The 25,029-nt window shown below is 41.0% G+C and overlaps 1 protein-coding gene across 1 annotated transcript in view; it reads left to right on the forward strand.

The window, feature by feature from the left end:
* Window positions 1-25,029, forward strand: part of LOC115794073 (CUB and sushi domain-containing protein 3-like) — a 238,215-nt gene that overhangs the window by 106,672 nt on the left and 106,514 nt on the right. The window contains exons 23-30 of the mRNA XM_030749325.1: window positions 809-965; window positions 2,955-3,146; window positions 4,636-4,762; window positions 5,888-6,090; window positions 10,837-11,028; window positions 14,837-14,975; window positions 16,298-16,485; window positions 16,815-17,009. Of these exons, the coding sequence (XP_030605185.1) occupies window positions 809-965; window positions 2,955-3,146; window positions 4,636-4,762; window positions 5,888-6,090; window positions 10,837-11,028; window positions 14,837-14,975; window positions 16,298-16,485; window positions 16,815-17,009 (1,393 nt within the window). The remainder of the gene's footprint in view (window positions 1-808; window positions 966-2,954; window positions 3,147-4,635; window positions 4,763-5,887; window positions 6,091-10,836; window positions 11,029-14,836; window positions 14,976-16,297; window positions 16,486-16,814; window positions 17,010-25,029) is intronic.

The raw sequence follows: 25,029 nt of genomic DNA on the forward strand, positions 1-25,029 counted from the left end.
TGCTGTCCCTACTTCACAGCTGGAAAGCATTCTGTTTTTTTAGATGCAGATGTTTTTTTTTTCTTTTATGTTCTGATTACCAGCATTGCAGCCTTGTATCTGCCTGGTATCAGTATCTTCCAAGTAATGGAGCTGTGCAGATCGCAGTCTCTTGTAGTCAGTCATTTTGTGAACATCTCAAATGTGGAAAGACGTGCTCAGAGAGGTAGATTACCTTGAAGAAATGGAAAAACAAAACGGGGTCCTTCGGTAATATTTCAAAGGGAAGAACAAAGAGCCTTTTATTTCATTTATTATTGTTTCACGGATGTTAGTCGGGGGACAATCGAGTGTGCTTCTCCTTAAAATCGTTCTTTCACAAAATAACAAACAAGTAAACACAACACCAAAGAAAGCTCACGTTTCAAAAAGCCTTGAAATCCAGTGTAGACAGCCAACTTTATGCCTTGGGGTGAAAATAAGTAGTTCATTAATAAAGAGCACTTAATATTTGGTGAATATTTGTTAAAATATTTCTACTCTGTAACGGCATTAATTAAAAGGAGAAGTTACTCTTCCGCAACATCTATCACTAGCCTTGTTATGCAAGCTCGGCACACACACACTGTCAGATCAATGGAAAGACTTATGGATATGCCTTTCTAAATGAACTCATTTTATTTAGGATATTGGTTTTGCAATAGAGATGTCATATAAAACTGGATATATGGCTTATTTTTAATTGTTGCTCTCTTTCTTTCGTATTAATTTTTAATTCTTAATCAGAGCAGCAAAACACTCCCTCATCTTCTTCTCTGTGTCTTGTTAGCTGTATGACGGTAAAGACGGGGCAGCACCGCTGCTTGGCACGTATACGGGCACACTGATGCAGGGTCTGTCCCTTACCAGCACTTCCAACTATCTGTGGCTTGAATTCTACTCTGACCATGAGAAGACAGCAGCAGGTTTCCAGCTCATATACCACAGTAAGTCACATTTCATTTCCCAGGGGGAGGAGGGCCCTAAAGCTTTTCCAAATGAGTGAATTTAGCCTCACTTCGGGAGCCAGGCATTTGAAGTAGCAGAATTTGAAAGAAAATTTTAATTGACCCTCACCCCGCTTCACTGTGTCTTTCACTGTCAGGGTATCCATTAAACACAGCATGGTGTTTCTGCTCCACTCCAGCAGGAAAATTGCCTTTTTTTCTTTCTGTCCTTTCTCAACCTCTGTCTCTCTCCATGTGAGTCCTTTTTCCCTCTTTTATTTTGCTCTCCACTTCTGCAATTAGCGTCCTCGCCTGCCTAACTGTACCTTGTTAAAGCAGGTGAATTATTGTTAGGACTGTTTGAAATCACTGTGCTGCTGTGTGCATTTTATGTGTGGGTTACCGGTTTGTATTTGCATGCACTGTACAGAGTGTGTGTGTATGAATCCACAAGTGCATGCGCGTATTAAAAGTTTGGGTCGTTGCTGTAAGAGGGACAGTAATAAATGGGGTTTTTCTCCCCCTAATTGGCTTGCTGACTGTGTGTTGTTGCTAACCATTTCTAATTTATTACTGTGAAGAGAGAATGTTTTGGCGACACTGCATTTTGCCATCCAATTTAAAGTGTTTTTGTCTTTCACCTGCAATTGTGCGCTCATTGAGATCTCTGGAGTCTTTTTGTCCACCAGTAAGCTTTCTAAGATGGAATTCAAGAGAGTAGTTAGGATGAAGTTCTGTTTTTCACTTTTGAACAGTTTTGAACTTACAGTTTGGAATGGTGTGAAAATTATAGCAATAAAAAAAAAAGTTATTTTAGCTACCTCATGCTTCAGAGGCTTTCAATCTGTGATAATTGCACCAAATGCGCGAGGTACAACCATAATAGATATGAAAACAGTTTTAATGTAGCAGTTTTGCTGTAAGACACAGTTTGGCATTGGTTGCGAGGGGTTTGAGGATTCAGATCTTGACAGATCTGCAAAACTGAAAAGAAAATGCACATTAATCAGGAATGTGTGCTCATTTGCAACAACAAAATAAATTGCCATCTGTATCTAAATTAGTTGAGAAGAAATGGCTTAATTACAGGCTTCCTTTTGCATTACAGAATACCCCATAATTAAGTATCACATAATTGGATTTCATTTGTGATTTTCTTTTCCGGGGATGTGCACAAGGTAAATAGCATAATGTAAGCTGTAACCCTCAAGTGCAATCTTTTCAGCCACACTGAATAGGTCTTTTTTATGTAAAGAGAACTGACTGATGTATGAGCAGCAAGGGGGCGCCGAGAAGGTGTGATATGGTCAGCTTAAATCTTGTCAGAACATGAAATCTTATCATGTTTTCATGACTCTCCTTCCAAAATTGCTGAGCTAATTTTCTAAATGTGAGCAGTAACTGCTGGAGATTTATACTGGGCATGACACTTGTGATACTACCATAACATCTGGCATGGGCACGGACCTCGCTGTGAGAAGAGACCATAAATCAGCACTGCTGGGTTTATGTGCGGCCACTGTTGCTGCATAGCGGAACACTTTAGTACCTAAAAGAGAGGAGCAACATATGACGGCCATATTCAAACATGTTGAGCTAAAGATTTATTGCATTTTTCTTGTTTGCGGCTTGTTTAATTTCTTCTCCCAAAGTATTCCAAGTGGATGGGCTGTTTCTCGGTCGTAGTAAATGTCCACACTCAATTGAACATTTAATTGGGAATGCCTAATTATGGTCTCTGTCCAAAAGAAATCTTTTATTGCCAGTAATATAATGGGACTATAAACCCTCATCTGTGCCCAGCGGGAAATCGATACTCAAAGCTAAATCGATACCTCTGTAGAGTATAAATAAATGAGCACAGAGTACTGGTTCACAGAATGACGTTGTTAAATGCTGATATATGGTACTGTGTTGGCATGCATTTCTTATTATCATGTTATCTCATCCTTCTTCTTTTGTTCTTCTTTCTCATTTATACCTGCTCAGGTTTTGAGCTGTCCCACTGCGATGATCCAGGTGTGCCACAGTTTGGCTTCAGAATCAGTGACCAGGGTCACTTTGCTGGAAGCGCCATCACATTTGGCTGTGACGAAGGTTACACTCTGCACGGCAGTGGCATACTCGAGTGCATGACAGGTGAAAGAAGAGCATGGGACAACCCACTTCCATCATGTATAGGTAATCCTTTCTGCCTTTTTTCTGTCCTCCATTCTTTGTCTGTATCACAGTCCGGCTCTTTCTCTCTCTCCCGCTGTTTGTAGCTTTTATTATTATTCAGAACAGTCACATTGTCAACCTTGCTCAGCTAGGTGTTAATCCGAAGGATTTATCCCAACATGATTTGTTCTTAATTTAACTTTGTTGAAAGAAAATGCACTGCTTGTCATTTGGTAAGAGAATTTAAACAGCTTTGATGTTTTCTTGTGGATAATTGATCTTTGTGCGTTTTGGATGCAGAACAGCCTATATGGAATGATTACAAACATTATAGTGAAGGACTCTGGATTGCTATTGAGCTTTCACTGTGTTGCTGTGCTCCTTTCGTAGATCGTTTGATTCCTATGTTTTAATCCCTCAGCAATTACTCTGCATTTTTCTACAAGTAAAGGAGTAATTATCATTTCTATTTGTATCATATTGAGACAAGGGTATAAAACACAGTCCTGGCTGTACTTTCATATTCAGAACATGCTGAGACGGAAAGATAGAGAAATGATAAAGCTATTACCTGCACGCTGCTCGAGTCTGGAAGGTGTTGTGAAGCAGTGTCTGTTCCTTGATGTCTAGCAGTGATGGATTAGGGTAAAAGATGATTTACAAATTCTGGACGTGTGCAGAATTGCACTTTTAAGGCCAGTGCTTTCCTCTGCCTTTTTCAGAGACGCTTGTCTTCTTTTTGCCACTGTGATGTCTAATACAAAGGCAAAAAAAAAAAAAAATTCATATTGATTAACTAGTTAACAGTGCTGTATCACTGAATAATCAATATTTAAAGTGAGCTTTGTATTTATGAGCTGAAGGTGAAATGGTATTTCCATCCATTTCTCCAGAGCCACATCCTGGCTGCCATCAAGGTCTTTTACATCTGCCCAGTGTAATGATACTGATTATAGCCCACCAGTGTGGTGATCTAATGCAATTTTCCTATTAATTAAGTGCCGTTTATTATGTAATATAGATAGCAAGACAATAACCAGGGAAGAGACAAAGTAGATTGGATGATAAGATATTCTTTCAGTTATTAACATTTGCAGCAGTGTCATTCCTGCAGTGTAAAACCTGGCCTCTATAGTCTTTTTAACCAAATTAATGGATGGCATTGTTAGGAGGCAAAGCTTGTTTTGTATCTCTGTGTCTGCAAGGAAGCTGCAGTCTCATTACCTGTTAGGATTGTTCATTGTAGCAGAGCCTACATTTTTTTTGCAGCACGGTGTGCTGCCGTGAGCTCATATATGTTTTGTTTGTTAGTTTTTTGGTTTTTAGCTCATGCCTGTTTGTTTGTCTGTGGAAGAATCATGATTTTGTGTTGTGCAAGTTTTGTACTAGTGGTTTAATTTGTGTGTGTTTGTTTGTGTGTGTGTGTGTGTGTGTGTGTGTGTGTGTGTGTGTGTGTGTGTGTGTGTGTGTGTGTGTGTGTGTGTGTGTGTGTGTGCGTGCGTGCGTGCAGCGGAGTGTGGTGGCAGTTTTAAGGGTGAGTCTACTGGGCGTATCCTCTCTCCTGGATATCCTTTCCCCTATGACAACAACCTGAGATGCATCTGGACAATTGAGGTCAATTCTGGCAACATTGTCAGGTAACTGCACTGTTTAACATATGCATACATGCATATATATATCCAGTATAAATGAAAAATAGTTTTTGCTTTTCTGTTGCACTACATGATTAATAGCAATATTTTTTTTTTGAAAAGCATAATCATTTGAGCTGTTTTAATTAGGATGTGCACGAATTTGTCAAAATATGCAAATTGTACTGAACACTATTACTCATGAAATAGATGGTGAAAGAGAAAATGAATAAATTCAAAACCAACTAAATAGACCATCCGGTGGACTTTGTGATAACATTAGACGGATTTTAACTGCAGTTTAAATATATACACGGAAATTGCCTAGAACTAAACTGTGGGGAGATGCTTTAAATGCATCATAAATTGATGGAGGTCAGATAACTTGCCCTGACTTCAAAAGACTTAAAGATGAAAACATCGTTAAAATGTTTGCATGAGATGCTGTAATGTTCACTTAAGATTTTGAACAACAGAAATTCTGCTCTCAAGTTAGATGTCATCATGAAAAACGGCCTGCAGCGGCTCCATTAACAATGGTTGTGTGAGGGACTTTGTAGACACTGTGACAGCACCCAGAGGAATATTACTGGGACATGGAAGCTTTTTTTTTTTTTTTTTTTTTTTGCCTGAGAGCTCCCAGTGTTACTGTGAAATAAAACCAATTTGGGCTCTGAGGTCGAAGTAAACATAATATGATTTTATAAAGTCAGCCACACATTCTTTGTCAGATGAGCTGCTTCGGGCCATCTCTTGATGAGATTGCAGATAAGTCTGTGGTCTCATAGTGTAATTCTGACTTTAGCAGAGGTTGATTGATGATACCAAATCTCAGCTAAAATGCCCAAAAGCAAAAGGGACATTGTTTCTAGATAGATTTCAGTTTAAAATTAATTGAATCTTCCTAAGTTCAGCACTTATTTTGTGCCCCGTCTTGGGAGGTTTTGTTTTCATTGTATTTGGAATGCACAACGAATGCAAACTTTATTTACATCTGTGGATAAAGAGGATACAAGAAGAGATTTTTGAGAATGTTATCTCACCATGTGCAAACTCATAAAGAGTTTGCACAGACTAAAAGTGAACTAAAACCAAATAAAGCCAACAATCTTTTGTATTCACCTCTTTCAGTCTCCAGTTTCTTGCATTCGACACAGAGGCATCCCATGACATCCTGAAGGTTTGGGACGGGCCTCCTGAAAATGAAATGTCGCTGAAGGAAGTCAGTGGCTCACTGCTGCCTGAGGGAATCCACTCTACTCTCAACATAGTCACCATTCAGTTTGAGACAGACTTCTACATCACCAAGTCTGGTTTTGCCATTGACTTCTCAAGTGAGTATATCCTGCCAGCTGCACGGTTAGGTGGTGATGTTGTTGTTCTTTGCCTGTTCATAGTGAGGGTTTCTGCAAAGATTTGACTATTGTGAGGTTAATTAAAGGTACAAGTATGTCAGCAGTGTCTGCTCTTACTCACTGCTACCTAATGTTGTGCTGAGCAGATCATATAAGGATCATCACACAAATGCAGCGCCTGTAGGAAGTATGCTGAAGCCTCTTTCTCTGTTGTCTTTTTCCATTTGTGTCTTGTGGATCTCTCAGAATTTTATATAATTTGTAATAATGTCTTGATGAGCAAAGAAAGTCTGATATTTTACACTTCACTGCTGACTGTCTACTATGCAAAAATTTGCTGCTGTGATATAATGCATTTGTTTTTGCTGATGACTACTTTCAAAACTAAGCATCTGGAAGCAAACTGAAAATGAAACAACATGCATGCCAAATATGATGAGCTTGTAATGTTTTTGTTTTCTTTAGCATACAGGCAGCCTAATACAAAAATCAATTATATGGGATTCACTGCACTGCACTGCAAAATGGAATTGATTCTGCAGACATGCTGTACTTAAATACCCTGCTTGCCTGAGGCTAGTGGTTTTCAGAATCAAATGAGAGCAATAGGGAAAGGATGAGGAGAACAATAGTCATGCAGGATTTCATTAAGAATATACTACCTTAAATACAAATTTATATGGGAACTTCAAATTAATGTGGTAGTGGGCATGATTTTCCACCAACTATCAAGATGAAGAGCCACATCTGAAATCAGATTTTTACATTTTTGCATCTCTCCTTCATTCAGTGATGGTATCTCATGGATAGCAAGCATGATTCTACATATTATATGTAAAAAAAACAATTAAAATGTGCATTTTAATCCACTGTTTCTCATATGTTAAACATAATATTATTGACTGACTGTTGTCAAATGCAATTTGTGCTACATACAGTAATGTGGAAAAGAAAGTTTTATATGACTCTATGCAGACCTGTAAAAACCTAAGTACACCCTTACTGCTTCCATAGGAATTAAAAGAATGTACAGTATAGCAGCCAGGTGTTGCTCATCAAAATGTACCTGATTAACTGATTAACAGCTCTATAAAATCTGGAGTTTTGGTAGTTTGCTGTTCTGGAATAGTCAACTGTTTAACACAATGCCACAATCTTCCCAAAAAATTTATCTCAAGCTCAAACTGTGCAGTGCTCAGAGAAATCCAAAAAACCCAGAGCTACATCTCAGACCTGCAGGTGTCAGTTAGCATATTAAAAGTCAAAGTTCATGACCGTACAATTAGAAAAAAGATTGAAGAAGTATGGAATGTTTGGAAAGGTTGCCAGGGAAAAGCCTCTTCTCTCTAAAAAGAAGATGGCACCATGGCATAAGTTTGCAAAGTTGCAAACAAACCACAAGACTTGTGGAATAATGTCCTTTGGATGGACAAGACAAAAGTGAGATGTTTGGCACAACACCATGTCTGATTAAAGCCTCGAACATGCACCTAACATGAGGTGTGACTCCCCTCTCCTATCAGTCCCAAGAAAAGGCCAGCAGCACAAAATAATTCAAGATTCTGAGCAGCAGTTTATTCACCTTGGCAGTGAGCAAAACAAGAAACAAAAGTTTGTAATGGTCCCTAATCTTCCCTAACCTAAAGTAAAAGGCAAACACAAGACAATTCTCTAATCTATACTCCAAACCAATACATAAGAAAAAAAAAAAGATTTCAGCAGGAAGGGTTTGTCACTCCTGCTAAAGTGCTCAGTATGTGTATATGTGTGTAAGTATTTACAGTTTACTATTCACAAAAACCATGCATACAAGGCTCTCAGCTAACAACCCAGGAAGCATGTTCAACAAACTCTGTGTTTAAAAATAAACTGAGTTTTTGGTTCCAGAACAGCTGATCACAGTTAGTTCAGTCAACTCTGAGTGTGCTTGTGTGTGTGAGTAGAGAAAGAAGGCTATCAGCAGTGAAGCTGTGATACCACAATTTACCATGATAATGGGTAAATGAAGAGCAGACCTTCCATTATAATCCCGTGGAATGAGGAGAAACTGAAGATAAAGATCTGGAGTAACAGATCAGACACAGTTTACTGATGGACCTGTAATATTAGTTATCCAGATGGCAACAGACCCAAGTCACTCAATTATTAAATAAAAACTGTATTTGTTACAGTTTTTGACCATTTCATTTTTTTCAGTAATTATTTAGTAGGAATCTGATGGGATGCAACAACTTAAATTTTTAATTGAGAATTTTATCATTTCTGCCAATAGATAAAAATGCTTGTTGAGATTTACTGAAAACTCAGTTTTTAAAGTTCCCCAGTTTAACCATTTCTAAATTGTTGTAATATCAGCCTTCACTGATAGATGGTTGCTCTCTGACAGCCTCAGCAGAGATGTTTTGAGATACTGTAAAAAGTAAGAGTTTCAAGACAGAATGTAAGAGCAATATCACATTTAACTCATACAAGGCAACTTTCTGAGTCTTACATGTAAAGGAAAAAATGTTATGCGAAATATCTAAGTTTTTATAAATTAAAAAATTTCAGTATAGTTTTGGGAGAATGAGCCATTGTAAATAAGGAATACATATCGTCTTGGGACAAACTAAGCCACTTTAAATCCAGAACAGATCTGGATGGGATGAACAGGGAAATTACCAGAGCCGAACTAGATCTGGGCCTGATCCAGTTTGAACCTGTGATCCTCATTTTGGATCCCTCCTGCCATGCAAGTGAATTCAGACCTAGATGCAGTTTGCTGATAATGGAGCATATAACACCTTCGGGTAGATCTAGTTTCAGTGGTAAATATGTCAAGGTTCAGACTCTGAATTTCAGATACTTTACCTTTCAAAATGTTGTTTGATATCATTTATTAATGACTGAATCTCAATCTGAGAAGCTTAAACATGAAATGTTTGGAACACAATCAGACTGTCTGCAGCCTGCTTTAAAAAGGTCACTTTAAAATACATTTAGTTCACTTTTAGAAACAGTCATTTCAGAACCATCTTCACTCAATTACTCACATTATCTCCAAGATCCCAACTGTGACAGACATTTGCTCAGTGTGATTACAACATGACAAATGATTGATCACTGGGTTGTCAGACAAACGGTTCAGGTGCAGCAGGAGGCGAGGAGCCAGAGAGAAACTCAGAGTTTGTGGAAGAAAACTTACCAGTATGTTACCCCGGTAACTAAGTTAACTCTCTTGGAACAGAAATCCCGGCATTTCCCCTCATCACAGCGTTAACAAGCTCAGAGTTGTTAGGTAAACCTGCTTCCTGGAATAGGGCCTGGATATCGTACAACTAAGTCTTCTTATTAGCTTCTACACAGGCTTCTCACACAAACACTCAATGTTTTTAGGAACCTAACTGCTGGTTGTTTTTTGGGTGCAGAGGAGGCAAGGAGAGGGATGAGGTGGCTGTCATCTGGAGGTTGAGACTGCTGTCTGCAGATCCAGTGCTCACAGAGCAACCTCTTCAGACCAATCAATCAACACCCCCCCCCCCCCCCCCCCCACACACACACACACACACACACACACACACACACACAAACAAACCTTGGAGGGAGAACAGAGAGCTGTGCGCACCCACATAACCACATATTCTAACGGGAGGAACCACACATATAAACAAATAACACACAATCATCATGGATTATGACAGACCAAACACAACACATACTGCATCAGCACAAACACAAACCATCAGCTAAGCATTGTGGTGGAGGTCTGATGATTTAGGCTTATTTAAGAGCCACAGGACCTGTCATTGAGTCAACCATAAACTCCTCTGTATACCAAAGTATTCCAGAGTCAAATGTGAGAACATCTGTCTGACAGCTAAAGCTTGTTCAAAATTGAGTCATGCAACAGGACAATGATCCAAAGCACAGCAGCAAATCTACAACAGAATGGCTGAAAAAGAAAGGAATCAAGGTGTTGTAATGTCCCAGTCAAAGTCGAGACCTTAATGTGGTGAGACCTTAAGAGAGCTGGGCATAAATGAATGCTCACAAACCTCAACAAACTGAACCAACACTATAAAAAAGAGTGGGACAAAATTCCACCACAACAATGTGAAAGACTGATAAAGTCATACAGAAAACGATTATTATTGCTAAAGGTGGTCCTACAAGCTGTTGAATCATGGGATATACTTAATTTTCAGAGGACTACATAGTCTTGTGAAACCTTTCTGTTTCCCATTACTATGTGTAACAGTATAAAATATTAAGCATATCAGATACTACAGTACCTGTCAAAGTACTGTATATTATAACCATTGCCCTTTTAGAACACATTTGTATGTTTTACGTTTTGATTTGATGTGTTTTTAGATGTATTTGTATCAGGAAAAACAACAACAAAACAGAAATGCAATGAACTAAAGTAGTCTTTAGACTCTCATGAGAGTCAGCTATGTTGGATATTTGAGAAATCTGTCAGATTTTACCAGAACATTCTCAAAGTTCTTGGCTGCTGCACAGCTGTGTTTTAGAGAAACAGATTAGGAAAATGTGGCAGGATTTTGACTGATATGAGTTAGTTATCTACTCTGTGCTGTAACTCTGTTTGAGCTACAGTTTAAGCATAACCTTATAGGATAACTCTTGTGTATTCTTTTCCGTTCAAGTCCCTGTATATTGGTATTGATGCACATCTGTCTTTGCTGTGAGTCTGTGAGTCCCATGTATGTGTTTGCCCTTCAGGTTCACTTGCAACAGCCTGCAGAGATCCAGGTATTCCCATGAATGGCAGTCGCAACGGAGAAGGGCGGGAGCCCGGTGACTCTGTGACCTTCTCCTGTGATCCGGGATATGAATTGCAGGGAGAGAGCAGAATCACCTGCATCCAAGTGGAAAATAGATACTACTGGCAACCCAGCCCTCCAAGCTGCATTGGTGAGAGAGAAATAGATTTAGAGAGAGAAGGGCGGATGTGTGGAGGAGATAGATGCAAGGATTCAAGTAGAGAAGTAGCAGAGGGAAGTGTAGGGGATCAGAGTGAAGAAGAGATGGATAGAGGAAGAGGTGGAGCAAAGAGTTTTTCTATTAACTGACTGCAGATGAGACTATAATTCTCTTTCACACGTCTTAAAAGTGTATGTAGAATGTTTGAGTTGTTGCCAGCTCTTCTGTGGACAAATCCACTCCTGTTGTTGGTTGAAAGACTGAGTCCTCTATGTCTCCAAAAACAGTGTCTTATTGGAGCTGAACGTCTAATTACCTAACAATGCAATTAGAAATAATTACACTAAGTAGGTCCTGAATGTTCTTGAGTTGCTGCCAGCTGGTCTGACAGTATTTTTCTGATCATGAAAGACCTAGGCTTTTGCAATTCCATCCATCCATTCATCCAGCCAGCCAGCCAGCCAGCCAGCCAGCCAGCCATCCATCCATCTTCCACTTGTCTGGGACCAGGTTGTGATCGGCAGCAGCCTAAGCACAGAAACCCGAGCCTCTGTCTCCCCAGGCCGCTCCTCCAGCTTATCCGTGGGAACACCGAGGCGTTCCTAGGCCAGCTGAGAGATATAATCTCTGCAGCGTGTCCTAGGCCTACCCCACAGCCTCCTCTGAGCCTCTCTTGAATGACTGCACTTTTCACCCTGTCTCTAAGGGAGAGGCCAACCAACCTTTGGAGAAAGCTCATTTCTGCCACTTGTTCTTTTGGTCACTATCCAAAGCTTGTGATCATAGGTGTGGAGTAGGCCAGTAAATCAACAGCTTCGCTTTTACACTCACCTCTCTTCACCATGACGTACTGGTGCATCACAAAAGATTTAGAGAGAAGGGCGGATCAATGGAGGAGATAGATGCAAGGACTGAAGGAGAGGAGTACAGGGAAGTGTAGGGGATCAGAGTGAAGAAGAGATCGGGAGAGGACGAGGTAAAGCAAAGAGTTTTTCTATTAACTGACTGCAGATGAGACTTTAATTCTCTCTCACTCATGTCTTAAAAGTGTGTGTAGAATAAACAAGACTCTTCAGATATGTTTGAGTTGTTGCCAGCTCTTATGTGGACAAATCCATTTCTGTTGTTGTTTGAAAGACTGAGTTCTCTATGTCTCCAAAAACAGTGTCTTATTGGAGCTTAACGTCTAATTACCTAACAATGCAATTAGAAATAATTACACTAAGTAGTTCCAAAGAAACCTAAATGTTCTTGAGTTGCTGCCAGCTGGTCTGACAGTTTTTTTCTGGTCATGAAAGACCTAGGCATTTGCAGTTATCTCCATCCATCCATTCATTCATTCATTCATTCATTCATTCATTCATTCATTCATTTTCCTCCACTTGTATGGGACCAGGTTGTGGGGCAGCAGCTTAAGCAGAGAAGCCCAAACCTCTCTTTCCCAGGCCCCTCCTCCAGCTTATCTGTGTCACTACCCAAAGCTCGTGACCGTAGGTGAGAGTAGGGCAGTAGATTGACCAGTAAATCTTCAGCTTCGCTTTTATACGCACCTCTCTCTTTACCATGACGTGCGGGTGTATCATTGCATCCATGGCTCCAATCTGTCTGTCACTTTCTCCTTTCCCCGCAGGCTGGAGCCTATCCCAGCTCAGAGTGTCAGGGTACACCCTGTACAGGTCGCCAGTCTGTCACAGGGCTAACACAAAGAGACAGACAACAATTCACACTCACATTCACACCTACAGTATGGGCAATTTAGAATCACCAATTAAGAAGAGTACCCAGGGAAAACACAGCAGACATGGGGAGAGCATGCAAAATCCACACAGGTGGCTTTGAACCTAGGACCTTCTTGCTGTGAGGCAGGAGTGCTAACCATGCTGCCCTGAACAAGACTCCGCGAGTGGGCTCTCCACCCTTTTCCAGCTGATGATCATGGCCTCAGACTTAGAGATGCTAATTCTCTTACCTTCCGCTTCACACTTCGTTCCGAACTGCTCCAGTGCGAGCTGGAGGCCATCACCTGATGAAACCAAGAGGACCACATCAGCCGCAAAACCCAGAGATGAGATTCTGAGGCCACCAAGCCTTCTGCCACTTGGCTATGCCTAAACATTCTGTCTATAAACATTATTAATAGAATCAGTGACTGACTTATCGCCGGTAATTTGGACCAAGCTCTCACAGCAGTTGTACAGGGGCTGTACAACTGCAGTGTATAACCCCCCCGATACCACAAGAGACACGAATCAGCAGCGTCCCCACCAGCATTCTACACCATGTGAGTAGAGTACCATTTTCTCATTCTGAGTTGCCTGATGGTTTACCAGAATCTCTTTGAGGCAGTTCAAATATCTTTCTCCATGGCCTAATCAGACTCCTCCCACACCTGAGTTTTTGCTTCAGCCACTGCCGGAGTCACACTCTGCTTGGCCTGCCAGTACCCGTAAGCTGAAGAAGTACTCCTTCTTCAGCTTAACGGCTGCCTTCACCGCCAGTGTCCACCATTTGGTTTAGAGATTACACCATGGCAGGCACCAACCATCTTGCAGCCATGGCTCCGTGCAGCAGCCTCAGTACATGGTTCATTCTTGCTCAATGTCTTCAGCCTCCCTCAGAATGCTAGAGATAGGAGTTGAAGATTTAGCGGACCCGGGCCCTCCGCCAGGTGTTCCCAATGCACCCTCACTATACTTTTAGGTACGCCAGGTCTGTCCATTTGCAAGTCTTGGAGCGTAATTACAAGATCACACAGCTTGGCATAATCAGCTGACACCAGAAGCATCTCTGATATAAATGTCAGCTGTTCATGCGCTAATAAAGTGTCACCATGGTGCATAAAGACAATAAAGTCATCGTCGTGTTACAAACATTACTTCATCCTGACATGACAGTTGTTAGTTATTCTTCAAAATCAACAGTTGACACAGGCACAAAGAATATGGTGAGTGGGAGAATGCTGATTTAGTAAAAATGACATTGAAATACACATATTCGTGCTTTTAAATCTGTTAATTTTTTTACATTGATTTGTTACACTGATATTTGCCACTGTACAACCACATGGTACCAGCGAGATCAAGGAGCAATAAAAAACAGTATAAATGATTAACATAATTACATTTGGAATAAAGTCTTTAATGCAAGCAATCCACAGCTAGAACGTCTGGGTTCAAATCCACCTTGGCCCGGGTCTCCCCGTGTCTGCATGGGTTTCCTCCCACAGTCCAAAGACATGCAGTTACCGAGGTTAGATTAATTGGTGATTCTAAATTGCCCATAGGTGTGAATGGTTGTCCGTCTCTCTGTGTTAGCCCTGCGACAGGCTGCGACCTGTACGGGGTGTACTCTGCCTCTCACCCTGTGACAGGTGGGATAAGCTGCAGCCCCCCCCCCCCCCCCACACCCTGAATAGGATAAGTGGAAGAGAATGGATAGACATGCTTCATGTTGCATTGCATTGTTTTGTAAAAACATATCTTGTGCTCCTTTGTAGTGCAATGTAGTGACTTATTGAAATGAATAAATTCAATTGTCAGACATTTCATGTTATTATAATACAGAGGGGAAAATAGTAGTCTTTCTAAGGCCCTAATCTTTGTTACTGCAGCACCTGCTGATGGAGATTCATAAAGGTTATAGAAATAGCCCGTTAAATTTAATGACCCATAAGCGTACATGCTCTACATGTCTCAGACTGAATTTAGCTAAAGACATTTGCAGCACATTTAAAGGCTGCTTATGTGATCACGGCTTTTTTTGTTTCTCATCCATCTCTTTCTCCTTTTTATCTCTCAAGCTCCTTGTGGTGGGAATGTGACAGGGTCTTCCGGATTCATCCTTTCTCCCAACTACCCCCACCCCTATCCACACAGCAAAGACTGTGACTGGCTTATCGCAGTTCACTCTGACTATGTCATCTCCCTGGCTTTCATCAGGTAATATGACATCATAACTTAAACCACATGGGTCAATACATTTTTCACATTTGTGGGTTTTTCAGTTATTTTAAGTATTAGTCAAAACAAATATGGGGACTTGACATTTTTGCAAGATATGAACAGCCTAACAGATAAAAACAAAACAAAACCGTGTTGTCCCTTAAGTACATGGTCCACTAGCTTATAAGCTGAATCTTCCCTAAACCTGTGGTGTTTGTAACCTGCCTGAAACAGAAACAGAATGGACTCAGTTCTCAGTGGATGCACAGCAGCTCGGGCTGTGCAATGGAATTGCTTGTTTTCTGCAGTGGAACCAGCTATAACATCATAGTATTAAGCACAGTTGGCCACGTGTGTTAAGCAGAGGACCTCAGTTTGAGCCAAGGTGTGTTGGGAGATAGGGAGGAAGCAGCAGTGCCTTTACAGACACTTAGAAATCTGGTATTTCAGCCACTTTTCTGAAACATGGTTTGTGGGTGAATACTATATTGCAGAATTGTGATATGGGTGCATCTTATTAAATATGCTGAAAGATATTCAGACTGTGCGCTTTGCATTATTAATTGCAATCTAAGCATGTAGCAGCGATATCAGCAGAGCAAACCCACAGATGCGCCTGAGGGCAATTTTCTTGGGCAGTCTTCTTTTGACTGTCGAGTACTTCATGGATTCTTTTTGTGAAAGGCTGGAGAAGCAACAAAGGTACATCGCTCTTTCTGTACTTCCACACACTTTGCATCTCCGAGGTGAAGGACGAAAAGTCGCCATGTTTCTGCGTCAGCTTTGTCCTTCAAAACAAACATCTAATAGAGTTAGCACAATGCTGCTCTCTCTCTTGGGAACTGCCAAATGAAAGGATGGAGTTATGATTTTAAATTGGAGTTGCCTTGATCCAACTCAAATGCAATTATCTCCAAGCTATTTACATTTTTGTTATAAACCATGCTCATTATTTTGAAAACAAATGCTCCCCTCTCTCTCTCACTGCAGCATGTGATTTGATATACAGCGCTACAATATGAAACGATCTTTTCACACTGCATTGCCGTCGCCGTCTGGGAAGATTTTGTGCCACCGCAGTGTCACAACAATTTAATCTCTTCTCACCTCTTGGGGGAGATATCTTTTTTTTTATCTCTTTGTCTGGAGATGCAAAACAAATCGCTTGGCATGACTCACTTCTAGCTTTGCAGTGCACACTCTCATTTTGAGACCCAATTGCATTCTAAATCTCTCAATCTGTGCAATCTGGTGGTTAAGACTTGGCAAAATAATAACTGATTTATCTTTCATTTGTTTCTTTCTTTTACTTGTCACAGCTTCAGTATTGAGCCAAACTATGATTTCTTGTACATCTACGATGGGCCAGACAGCAGCGCTCATCTGATTGGCAGTTTCCAAGACAGTAAACTTCCTGAGAAGATTGAGAGCACTTCCAACTTCATGTACTTGGCATTTCGTAGCGATGGCTCTGTGAGCTACACTGGCTTTCATCTGGAATACAAAGGTACGCTAAAGGCTCGTGCATGTGCTTCTTTAAGTATTTCCGCTGAATATGTTTTTGTATTTCAGCGGGGGATTTACTTTGATACATATCTTGTCTTTTGAATACAATACTGTGCACAGCTATTTTTCTAATCTGATGCCAGCTTTGAGATTAGCAGATTTAGCCTGTTCTGTTGCCACAAATTTGCAGTCTTAATTAATATTTTTAACAACACATTGCTGTTAATTCAAACAGAAACTTGCAATCTGCAGAATGGTTAATGCAGTTAAGCAATCTATTTCATTTTAGGCCGTTGTCACTTGTAAAAGCTTTGTTTTTTTGATTGGCAGCTAAACTGCGGGAGGCATGTTTTGATCCTGGGAATGTGATGAACGGCACTAGAATGGGTACTGACTACAAGCTGGGATCTATGGTGACATTTCATTGCGAGGCTGGCTACCTGCTGCAGGGCTACTCAACACTGACATGTGTCATGGGCAACAGCAAGAGACCTGAGTGGGACAGAGCTAAACCAAGTTGCCAAGGTAAGAGGCAACATCTCCACAATAACAAAAGGCCTGAGAAGCAGAAAACTGCACTCCAGCTGTTTGGTCAATATTTGATGCTGTGTGAGAGGAAAGCGCTGTGTTTAAAAAGAGGTGAAATGTGGTGCACACTGCTGTCTATTTGGTGTCCGTGTAGAACATGGCAAATTCTGGTCACTCATTAATGAATATTTAAAGACAAAGAAATGATGGGTGCAACAGTAGTTCGGCACTCATGAAGTAGGTATGGAGGACAACCTACAGCATTTCAGAAATCTATGGTATGTGTCTTATACTAAGATATGGCATGTTAGCTCAGTATCCTAAAGCATATTGTCCAGTTCCAGATACAGTGGTAGAAATAATTATTTGATTCCCTGCTGAATTTGTACATTTTCACACTTACAAAGAAATGAACAGTCTCTAATTTTTGTGGTAGTTTCACTTTAATGGAGACAGAATATAAACCAAAAATTTAAAAAAATCAAACCAAAAAAAAAAAAATCCAAAACAACCCACATTACATAAAGGTAGAAATTGATTTGCAATGATTGAGTGAAATAAGTATCTGATCCCCAAGCAAAGCATGTACTTAGTATTTGGTGGAGAAGATCTTGTTGGCAAGCACAGGTATAAGATGTTTCTTGTAGCTGGTCATCAGGTTTGCACACATCTCAGGAAGGATGTTGGCCCACTCCTCTTTACAGAAATTGGCCCTCAATGTGGTGAAATCATCCTGTGCAGTTAGCTGAAAAACAGCCCTAAAGCTTAATGTTTCCACCTCCGCATTTGACCATGGGGATGGTGTTCTTTGGGTCATATTCAACATTTCTCTTCATTGAAGCACAGCAAGTTGAGTTGATGCCAAAGAGCTGGATCTTGGTTTCATCTGACCACAGCACTTAATCCCAAGCCTTCTTTGAATCATTTAGATGTTCACTGGCAAACTTAAGACGAGCCTGTACATGTGCCTTCTTGAGCAGGGAGACCTTGCAGGCAATGCAGGTTTTCAGTCCTTTATGGGGTAATGTGTTACCAATGGTGTTCATGGTGACCTTGGGCCCAACTACCTTCAGATCATTAACAAGCTCCTCCCATGTATTTTTTGGTTGATCTATCACCTTTCTTATAATCATCCTCACCCCATGAGGCAAGCTCTTGCATGGAGCTCTAGACTGAGGGTGACTGATGATCATTTTATATTTCTTCCATTTCCTAATAATCGCACAAACAGCTTACTTCTTACCAAGCTTCTTGCTGATGGTCTAATGTGGTCTAATGTGTTAGGAACACTGAATCAGAGATATTCAACCTCTCACTGAAACTGTGTATGATTCCCACCTGCTTTAAAAAGTCCATCATAGTCCCTGTCCCAAAGAAACCACACCCCAGCAGCCCCAACGACTTCAGGCCCATAGCGCTCACCTCTGTGGTGATGAAGTGTTTTGAGAGAATTATCAAGACATTCATCACCTCCTCACTGCCCACCACCCTCGACCCACTACAGTTCGCATACCGGCCAGACAGATCCACAGACGATGCCATATCCTTCCTCCTCCACAAGACCCATTCGCACATAGACACTGGTAAGGGGAACTATGTGAGAGTGCTGTTTGTAGATTACAGCTCAGCATTCAACACCATAGTTCCCTCCAGGCTGGTCTCTAAGCTGTTGGACCTGGGCCTGGGCCCATCCCTGTGCAGGTGGGTTCACACCTTCCTGACCAGCAGACCACAGGTGGTACGAGTGGGTCACCTCACCTCATCCTCCCTCACCCTCAACACCGGATCCCCCCAGGGCTGTGTGCTCAGCCCTCTGTTGTACTCACTGTACACCCATGACTGCGAGGCCACGTCAGAGTCTAATGTCATCATCAAGTTTGCTGATGACACCCTACAGGACAGAGGTCTCCCGCCTGGAGAACTGGTGCCGGCAGAACCACCTTCTGCTCAACGTCAGCAAAACAAATTAACTGATCGTGGACTTCAGCAGGAAGCAGCAGAGGGACTACCATCCACTTGTCATCAGTGGCGCTGAGGGGGAAAGAGTGGACACCTTCAAATACCTGGGAGTGACCATCTCACAGGACCTGTCCTGGACTCATCACATTAACATCACTGTGAAGAAGGCCAGACAGTGTCTCTACCTCCTCAAGTGGCTGAGAGACTTCAAGCTCCCACTCAAGGTGCTCAGGAACTTTTACACCTGCACCATCGAGAGCATCGTGCGTGGGAGCATCACCACCTGGATGGGAAACTGCACCAAGCAGGACTTCATGGCCCTAAAAAGGATGGTTCGTTCAGCTGAACGGACCATCAGAACCACCCTCCCCAACCTGCAGGACATTTACACCAAGCAGTGCAGGCTGAGGGCCATGAAGATCCTAAAACAGCCCAGCCACCCCGGACACTCTCTCTTCTCCCTGCTCCCATCAGGCCGGCGTTACCGCTGCCTGAGGGCTAAGACTGAAAGGTTGAAGAAGAGTTTTTACCCACAAGCCATCCGTCTGCTCAACTCTGAGCCCTAACTGGACCATTATTGCACAATGTAAATAATATAATATTCTATAATTCTGTGTGTATAGTGTGTATAGTATATAGTATATAGTGGGAATTACTTTTTATCCTCCTTATTTATATGTGTGTATGTATATATGGCTGCAGGTACAAAATACATTTCACTGTGCATTGTACTGTGTATAATTGCGCATGTGACAAATAAACACTATCTTATCTTATTTAACATTGAACATTGAATTTACATATAATGAAATGTGATATATATTGTATATATTTATTGTTGATATATATATATATATATATATATATATATATATAGATATATATATATATATATATTGTTTGCAAATGCATCATTTTCATTGTTGCTGGTTTTCTGCAGTTTCAACATTTCACAGTGAATAGCAAAGAACACGATTTAAAGCATTTACCATTAGTGCTTGCTATTTAAGGTAAATCTATAGTGTGTTGAGAAGTGCAAAAAGATGCAAGGAGTAAGATAACCCAGGTCTACTCTCCTCAGTAATCGTTTTAATATTTGTCATAGTATTAAATCTTCCAAGGTTAAATTAGAATTCAGCTCTCATTTACAGCAGTAGGGAACGGGAGAACCCTGTCTTGCACCAGGGAGCTATTCATTGCTTTTACAGTTGACACCTGTGTAACTTCACTAAACAGCCCTAGGGTTATGTCTTTTACTAAAGGGTCTATCAGCAGCTCTCCGTTAAGTGTTTTCACTTTTAAAATGCATCTGAACTGATGACTTAACCGTCTTAAGGCTAAATGTAATGGCTTCAGCTGCCCCAACATATGGCCAACTACTGTTCCTTTGTATTATTTAGCAATTAGTTTAAGTTGGTTGTACATTCTGTTTACTTTAAACAAGTCTATAATGACCCATTATGTTTTTGTTGTTAAATTGTACTATGGACAGCAGAAATTTGAATCAATTTTTACTCAAACTTAAAAGCATCTTGTGGACTTTCTGACTAGTGGCATTATAGACTGCTCAGAAAATTAAAGGAACACTGAAAATACATCAGATCTCAATGCTGGAAATCTATACTGATATAGACTGGGTAATGTATTAGCAATGAAAGGATGCCACACCGTTTGATGGAAATTAAAATGATCAAACTACAGAGGGCTGAATTCAAAGACACCCTGAAAATTAAAAGTGAAAAAAAAAAGATGTGGCAGGCTAGTCCCTTTTACCGAAATTTCACTGCAGTAACTTGAAATGGTACTCAGTAGTTTGTACTAGGGATGGCACGATACCACTTTTTTATGTCCGATACCGATACTGATATTTTACATTTGGATATCGGCCGATACCGATATAAATCCGATATTTATAATTGATCCAGGCATTTAAAAACATAAAAAAAAATTTTTTTTAAAAAGAAGTCAACAGTCTCTCACACAACAAAATCAAAGTCTTTTAGTTGTCTCACATACAAGAGTAAGGACCAGGGCAGGCAGAGCTTTTTAGGCAGTGGCACCAAAGCTCTGGAACTGTTTACCACTCCAGCTCCATTTAGCTGACTCTGTGGCATCATTTAAAAAATAGTTGAAAACTTTTCTGTTTAACCAGGCTTTCTGGTTTCTGACTTTATTTTTATTCTTTTTCTTTTATATGGTAATGTTATTATGTTTTTAACATAGTGTTTTCTGGAGGTGGGGGATGATATTGTGTTTTAATTATTGTACGGCCCTTTTCTGTCTGTGAAAAACGCTATATAAATAAACTTTACTTACAACAATAACTATCACCTGAATCCTGTTGCTTCTGTGTGAGAAGCATGTTGCAAATTTCATTAGGGCTGCAACTATCGATTATTTTAGCAATTGTGTATTCTATTTATATTGATTACCCAAGTAACTGGATAAGAAATACTTTTTTTCATATTAACAGTTCATCTGCATATTTTAACTTCTGTTAAAAGTTTTTCCCTGTGTGAAACCAACAGGGTGGATGGAGCAGCTACAAAGTTCTCTTTTCTTCACTTACTGATCAGGTGGTTGATGAAGGACCTCCAGCTGTTTCCCAGTAAAGGTTTAATGGAGGTTACACGGACGAAAAGGCTTCTTTTGGACAATAGAAAAACATTTCCTTCTGCTCCATCTGAGCGCGCCGGCTCCGCCTCTTTCCGCTTGTGCAGACAGACTGCACGTAAATCAGCTGACTGCTGCTATTGCGTCATCAGTGTTCACGCGAAAAACTAGGGGCTGCGTGAGCGCAATCTTGTAATGCTTTATATTCACAAGCATTCTCCTAAATACGTTTCTACTGCAGGTCTATATTTAGTCACAAATCAGGGATTAAAGTATCAAAAATATTTTGACGGGGAAGGGGTTCTTCCGGTACCGGACGGTCACTAGTGCTAATAGCTGCGCTCGCTAGCAGTATGTCCGGGAGCTGAAGTAGAGAAAAAAATAACAGCTGATTCTTAGCACAGCGAGCACAACACACAAACAAGGCAGAGAGCGGTGGAGGCGGAAAAACATGTCAGCGATGATCGCTCAGTGTCAAAGGGAATCCGTCGCAGCGACGGAGGATCTGAGGGGGTTGTTTTCTAACTCCTGATCCCCCACTCCATTCCAGTAGGTGGCGGTAATGCAGCTCTAAGCTGGTTTGGTCAACCGCAAACCCACAAGAAGAAGAAGACGGGGCACTGTAATGCAGCTAATGTGAGCGAAACGTTGTTTAATGTATCGGATTACATTTTTTTTATTTCTTTCCGATACCCGATCCAGTAATTTAGGCCAGTATCGGACCGATACCGATACTGAATATCGGATCGGCGCATCCCTAGTTTGTACGGCCCCCATGTGCTTGCATGCATGCCTGACAAAGTTGGGGCATGCTCCTAATGAGATGGTGGATGGTGCCCTGGAGGATCTCCTCTCAGATCTGGCCCAGGGCATCACTGAGCTCCTGGACAGTCTGAGGTGCAACCTGGTGTCGTCGGATGGACTGGAACATAATGTCAAAGAAATGTTCTATTAGATTTAGGTCAGGAGAGCGTGGGGATCAGTAGGTGGTATCAATTCCTTCATCCTCCAGGAACTGCCTGCATACTATCGACACATGGGTCCAGGCATTGTTGTGCACCAGAAGGAACGCAGGACCCACTGCACCAGTTTAGGGTCTGACAATAGGTCCAATGATTTCATCTTGATACCTACCGTAATGGTAGTCAGGGTGCCACTGCCTATCCTGTAGAGGTCATGCTGAACAATGTTACAGGCAACATAAAGTTCCCCACAGCTTCTCCAGACCCTTTCTGTTGCATGTGCTCAGGGTGAACCTGCTCTCATTTGTGAAAGGCACAGGGCAGCAGTGGTGGACCTGCCAATTCTGGGAATTCTATAACAAATGCCAGTTGGACTCCACAGTGCTATACAGTGAGCATAGGGTCCACTAGAGGACATCAGGCCCTCAGCCCACCATTGAGAAGTCTGTTTCTGATTGTTTGGTCAGATACATTCACACCAGTGGCCTGTTGGAGGTCATTTTGTCACTCATCATGTTCCTCCTTGCAGAAAAAAGCAGATACCGATCTTGCTGATTGGTTAAGAATCTTCTACGTCTGTGTCCAGCTCTCCTAGAGTAACTGCCTGTCTCTTGGAATCTCCGCTATGCTCTTGAGACTGTGCTAAGAGACACAGCAAACCTTCTGACAATGACACGTATTGATGTGCCATCCTGAAGGAGTTGGACTACCTGTGCAGCCTCTGTAGGGTTCAGGTATCACCTCATTCTACTAGTAGTGACACTGACCCTAGCCAAATGCAAAACTGGTGAAAAAAACAGTCAGAAAAGATGAGGAAGGAAAATGTCAGTGGCCTCCACCTGTAAACCCATTCCTGGATTGGGGGTTATCACATTGTTGCCCCTGTAGTGTACCTGCTATTAATTTAATTAACACAAAAGCAGCTGAAACTGATTAACAACCCCCTCTACTACTTAACTGACCAGATCAATATCCAGAAGTTTAACTGACTTGATGCTATACTCTGATTAAAAAGTGCTCCTTTAAAGAAAAATTTATAACAACATATGTTACATTTAAGATCTTATTTTGGTTGTAAAATGCATTTGCAAAAGGATGCAGATACATGTATGTGACTTGATTCACATTGTTTCTTTAATATTGTATGCTCTTATCTATATGTACAAAAGGTGAAAAAGTATGCACATATCATTAATATTTTGTATTACCTTTGAATACTGATATTGGTGAAGGACTAAAAAAAAGGTAGCATTGGTTGACCCTAAATTGGAACCCTGAGTCTGTTGTATTTTCAGCGATTCCCTCACCTGTCCACATTTTACCCAGTAATTTCAGTGCAGTACATTTGTTATATTTTGATTTTTTTTTTTCTGTTTTCTCGCGTGTACGTGTAAGCAAAGTGGAATAAAGGAATGGATCAATATGATTCAAATGCAGTCAGCTAAAAATCTAATATTGTAAGCCGTTTGCTTGCAGTTGATGTAGTGTTTGTATTGATGGAGTGTTGCAACAATTTAAAAGGCTGCATTTAGCAGTAAATCACATCAAGATTTTGGAACATTCGTACCTTGAAGACAATCCAAGCATTCTTAAAATCGTTTTTCATGCTCTGACATCTTAAATCACCATTCATGTAATCATATGAGGTAATAACTCACCTTTTTCTGGAGTATTTAGGTTTTTTTTCTTAACTCTGAGCCTTTTACAAAGCATAAAATGATCGGTTTTTCACTATGCCCTCTTCTCTGTACAGCAGTGCACTCAGCTGTCAGACAGAAACCGTTAAAGCATATCTTGAGAATCCCTTGCTTTCATTGGTGCCACTCTCTCCTACGCTAGATTGACAGCGCAGTTTGCTTTCCTTCCCACTAGTAGAATTCTCAAATTCCACCCCCTCCACGGCACCATGTTTCCCATTTTGTCTGACAAATCAGCTTGAATTAGAGTCCCACTTGCCAACGTCACATGTGTTTGATTACACGCCTCTCGCTACTTCAACAACCTAATGCGGATAAATCGCTGATCCATTCTTCTACATTAACACCTTTGCTCACTTCTCATGTGCTGCTCGATGGAACAGCAGTGACATGTGCACAGTGTGGGCCACAGGGGGCTCAGAGCAGCTGGTGACAGCTTCCCTAAAACAAATGATTGTGTGTTTGTTTACAGTCGAGGCTCCCCCACCTGATGGCTTGGTCCGTGAGGTCTGAGGTAAATGCATTAGAGCGACTCTTAGCTAATTAGGTACATTATCAGTCGCTTAAGATCAGACTCTGAGATGCAGTGCAGCTGCTAGACAGATCACAACTTACATTAACAAGCCTAGTAACTGACTGAATATCTGCTGAGAGTAGCAGTAAAGTTTTGAGAGAGAGCATGCAAGTCTAAGTTTTTTTCTTTGCACCCAACAGTAATGACAATTAAATGTAAGGGATCCACACACTCGATTAGCAGATATTAATATTAATGAATATTCTTTTTTA

This window comes from Archocentrus centrarchus, chromosome 16 (assembly GCF_007364275.1).
Source record: "Archocentrus centrarchus isolate MPI-CPG fArcCen1 chromosome 16, fArcCen1, whole genome shotgun sequence".
In the NCBI taxonomy this organism is placed as follows: domain Eukaryota; kingdom Metazoa; phylum Chordata; class Actinopteri; order Cichliformes; family Cichlidae; genus Archocentrus; species Archocentrus centrarchus.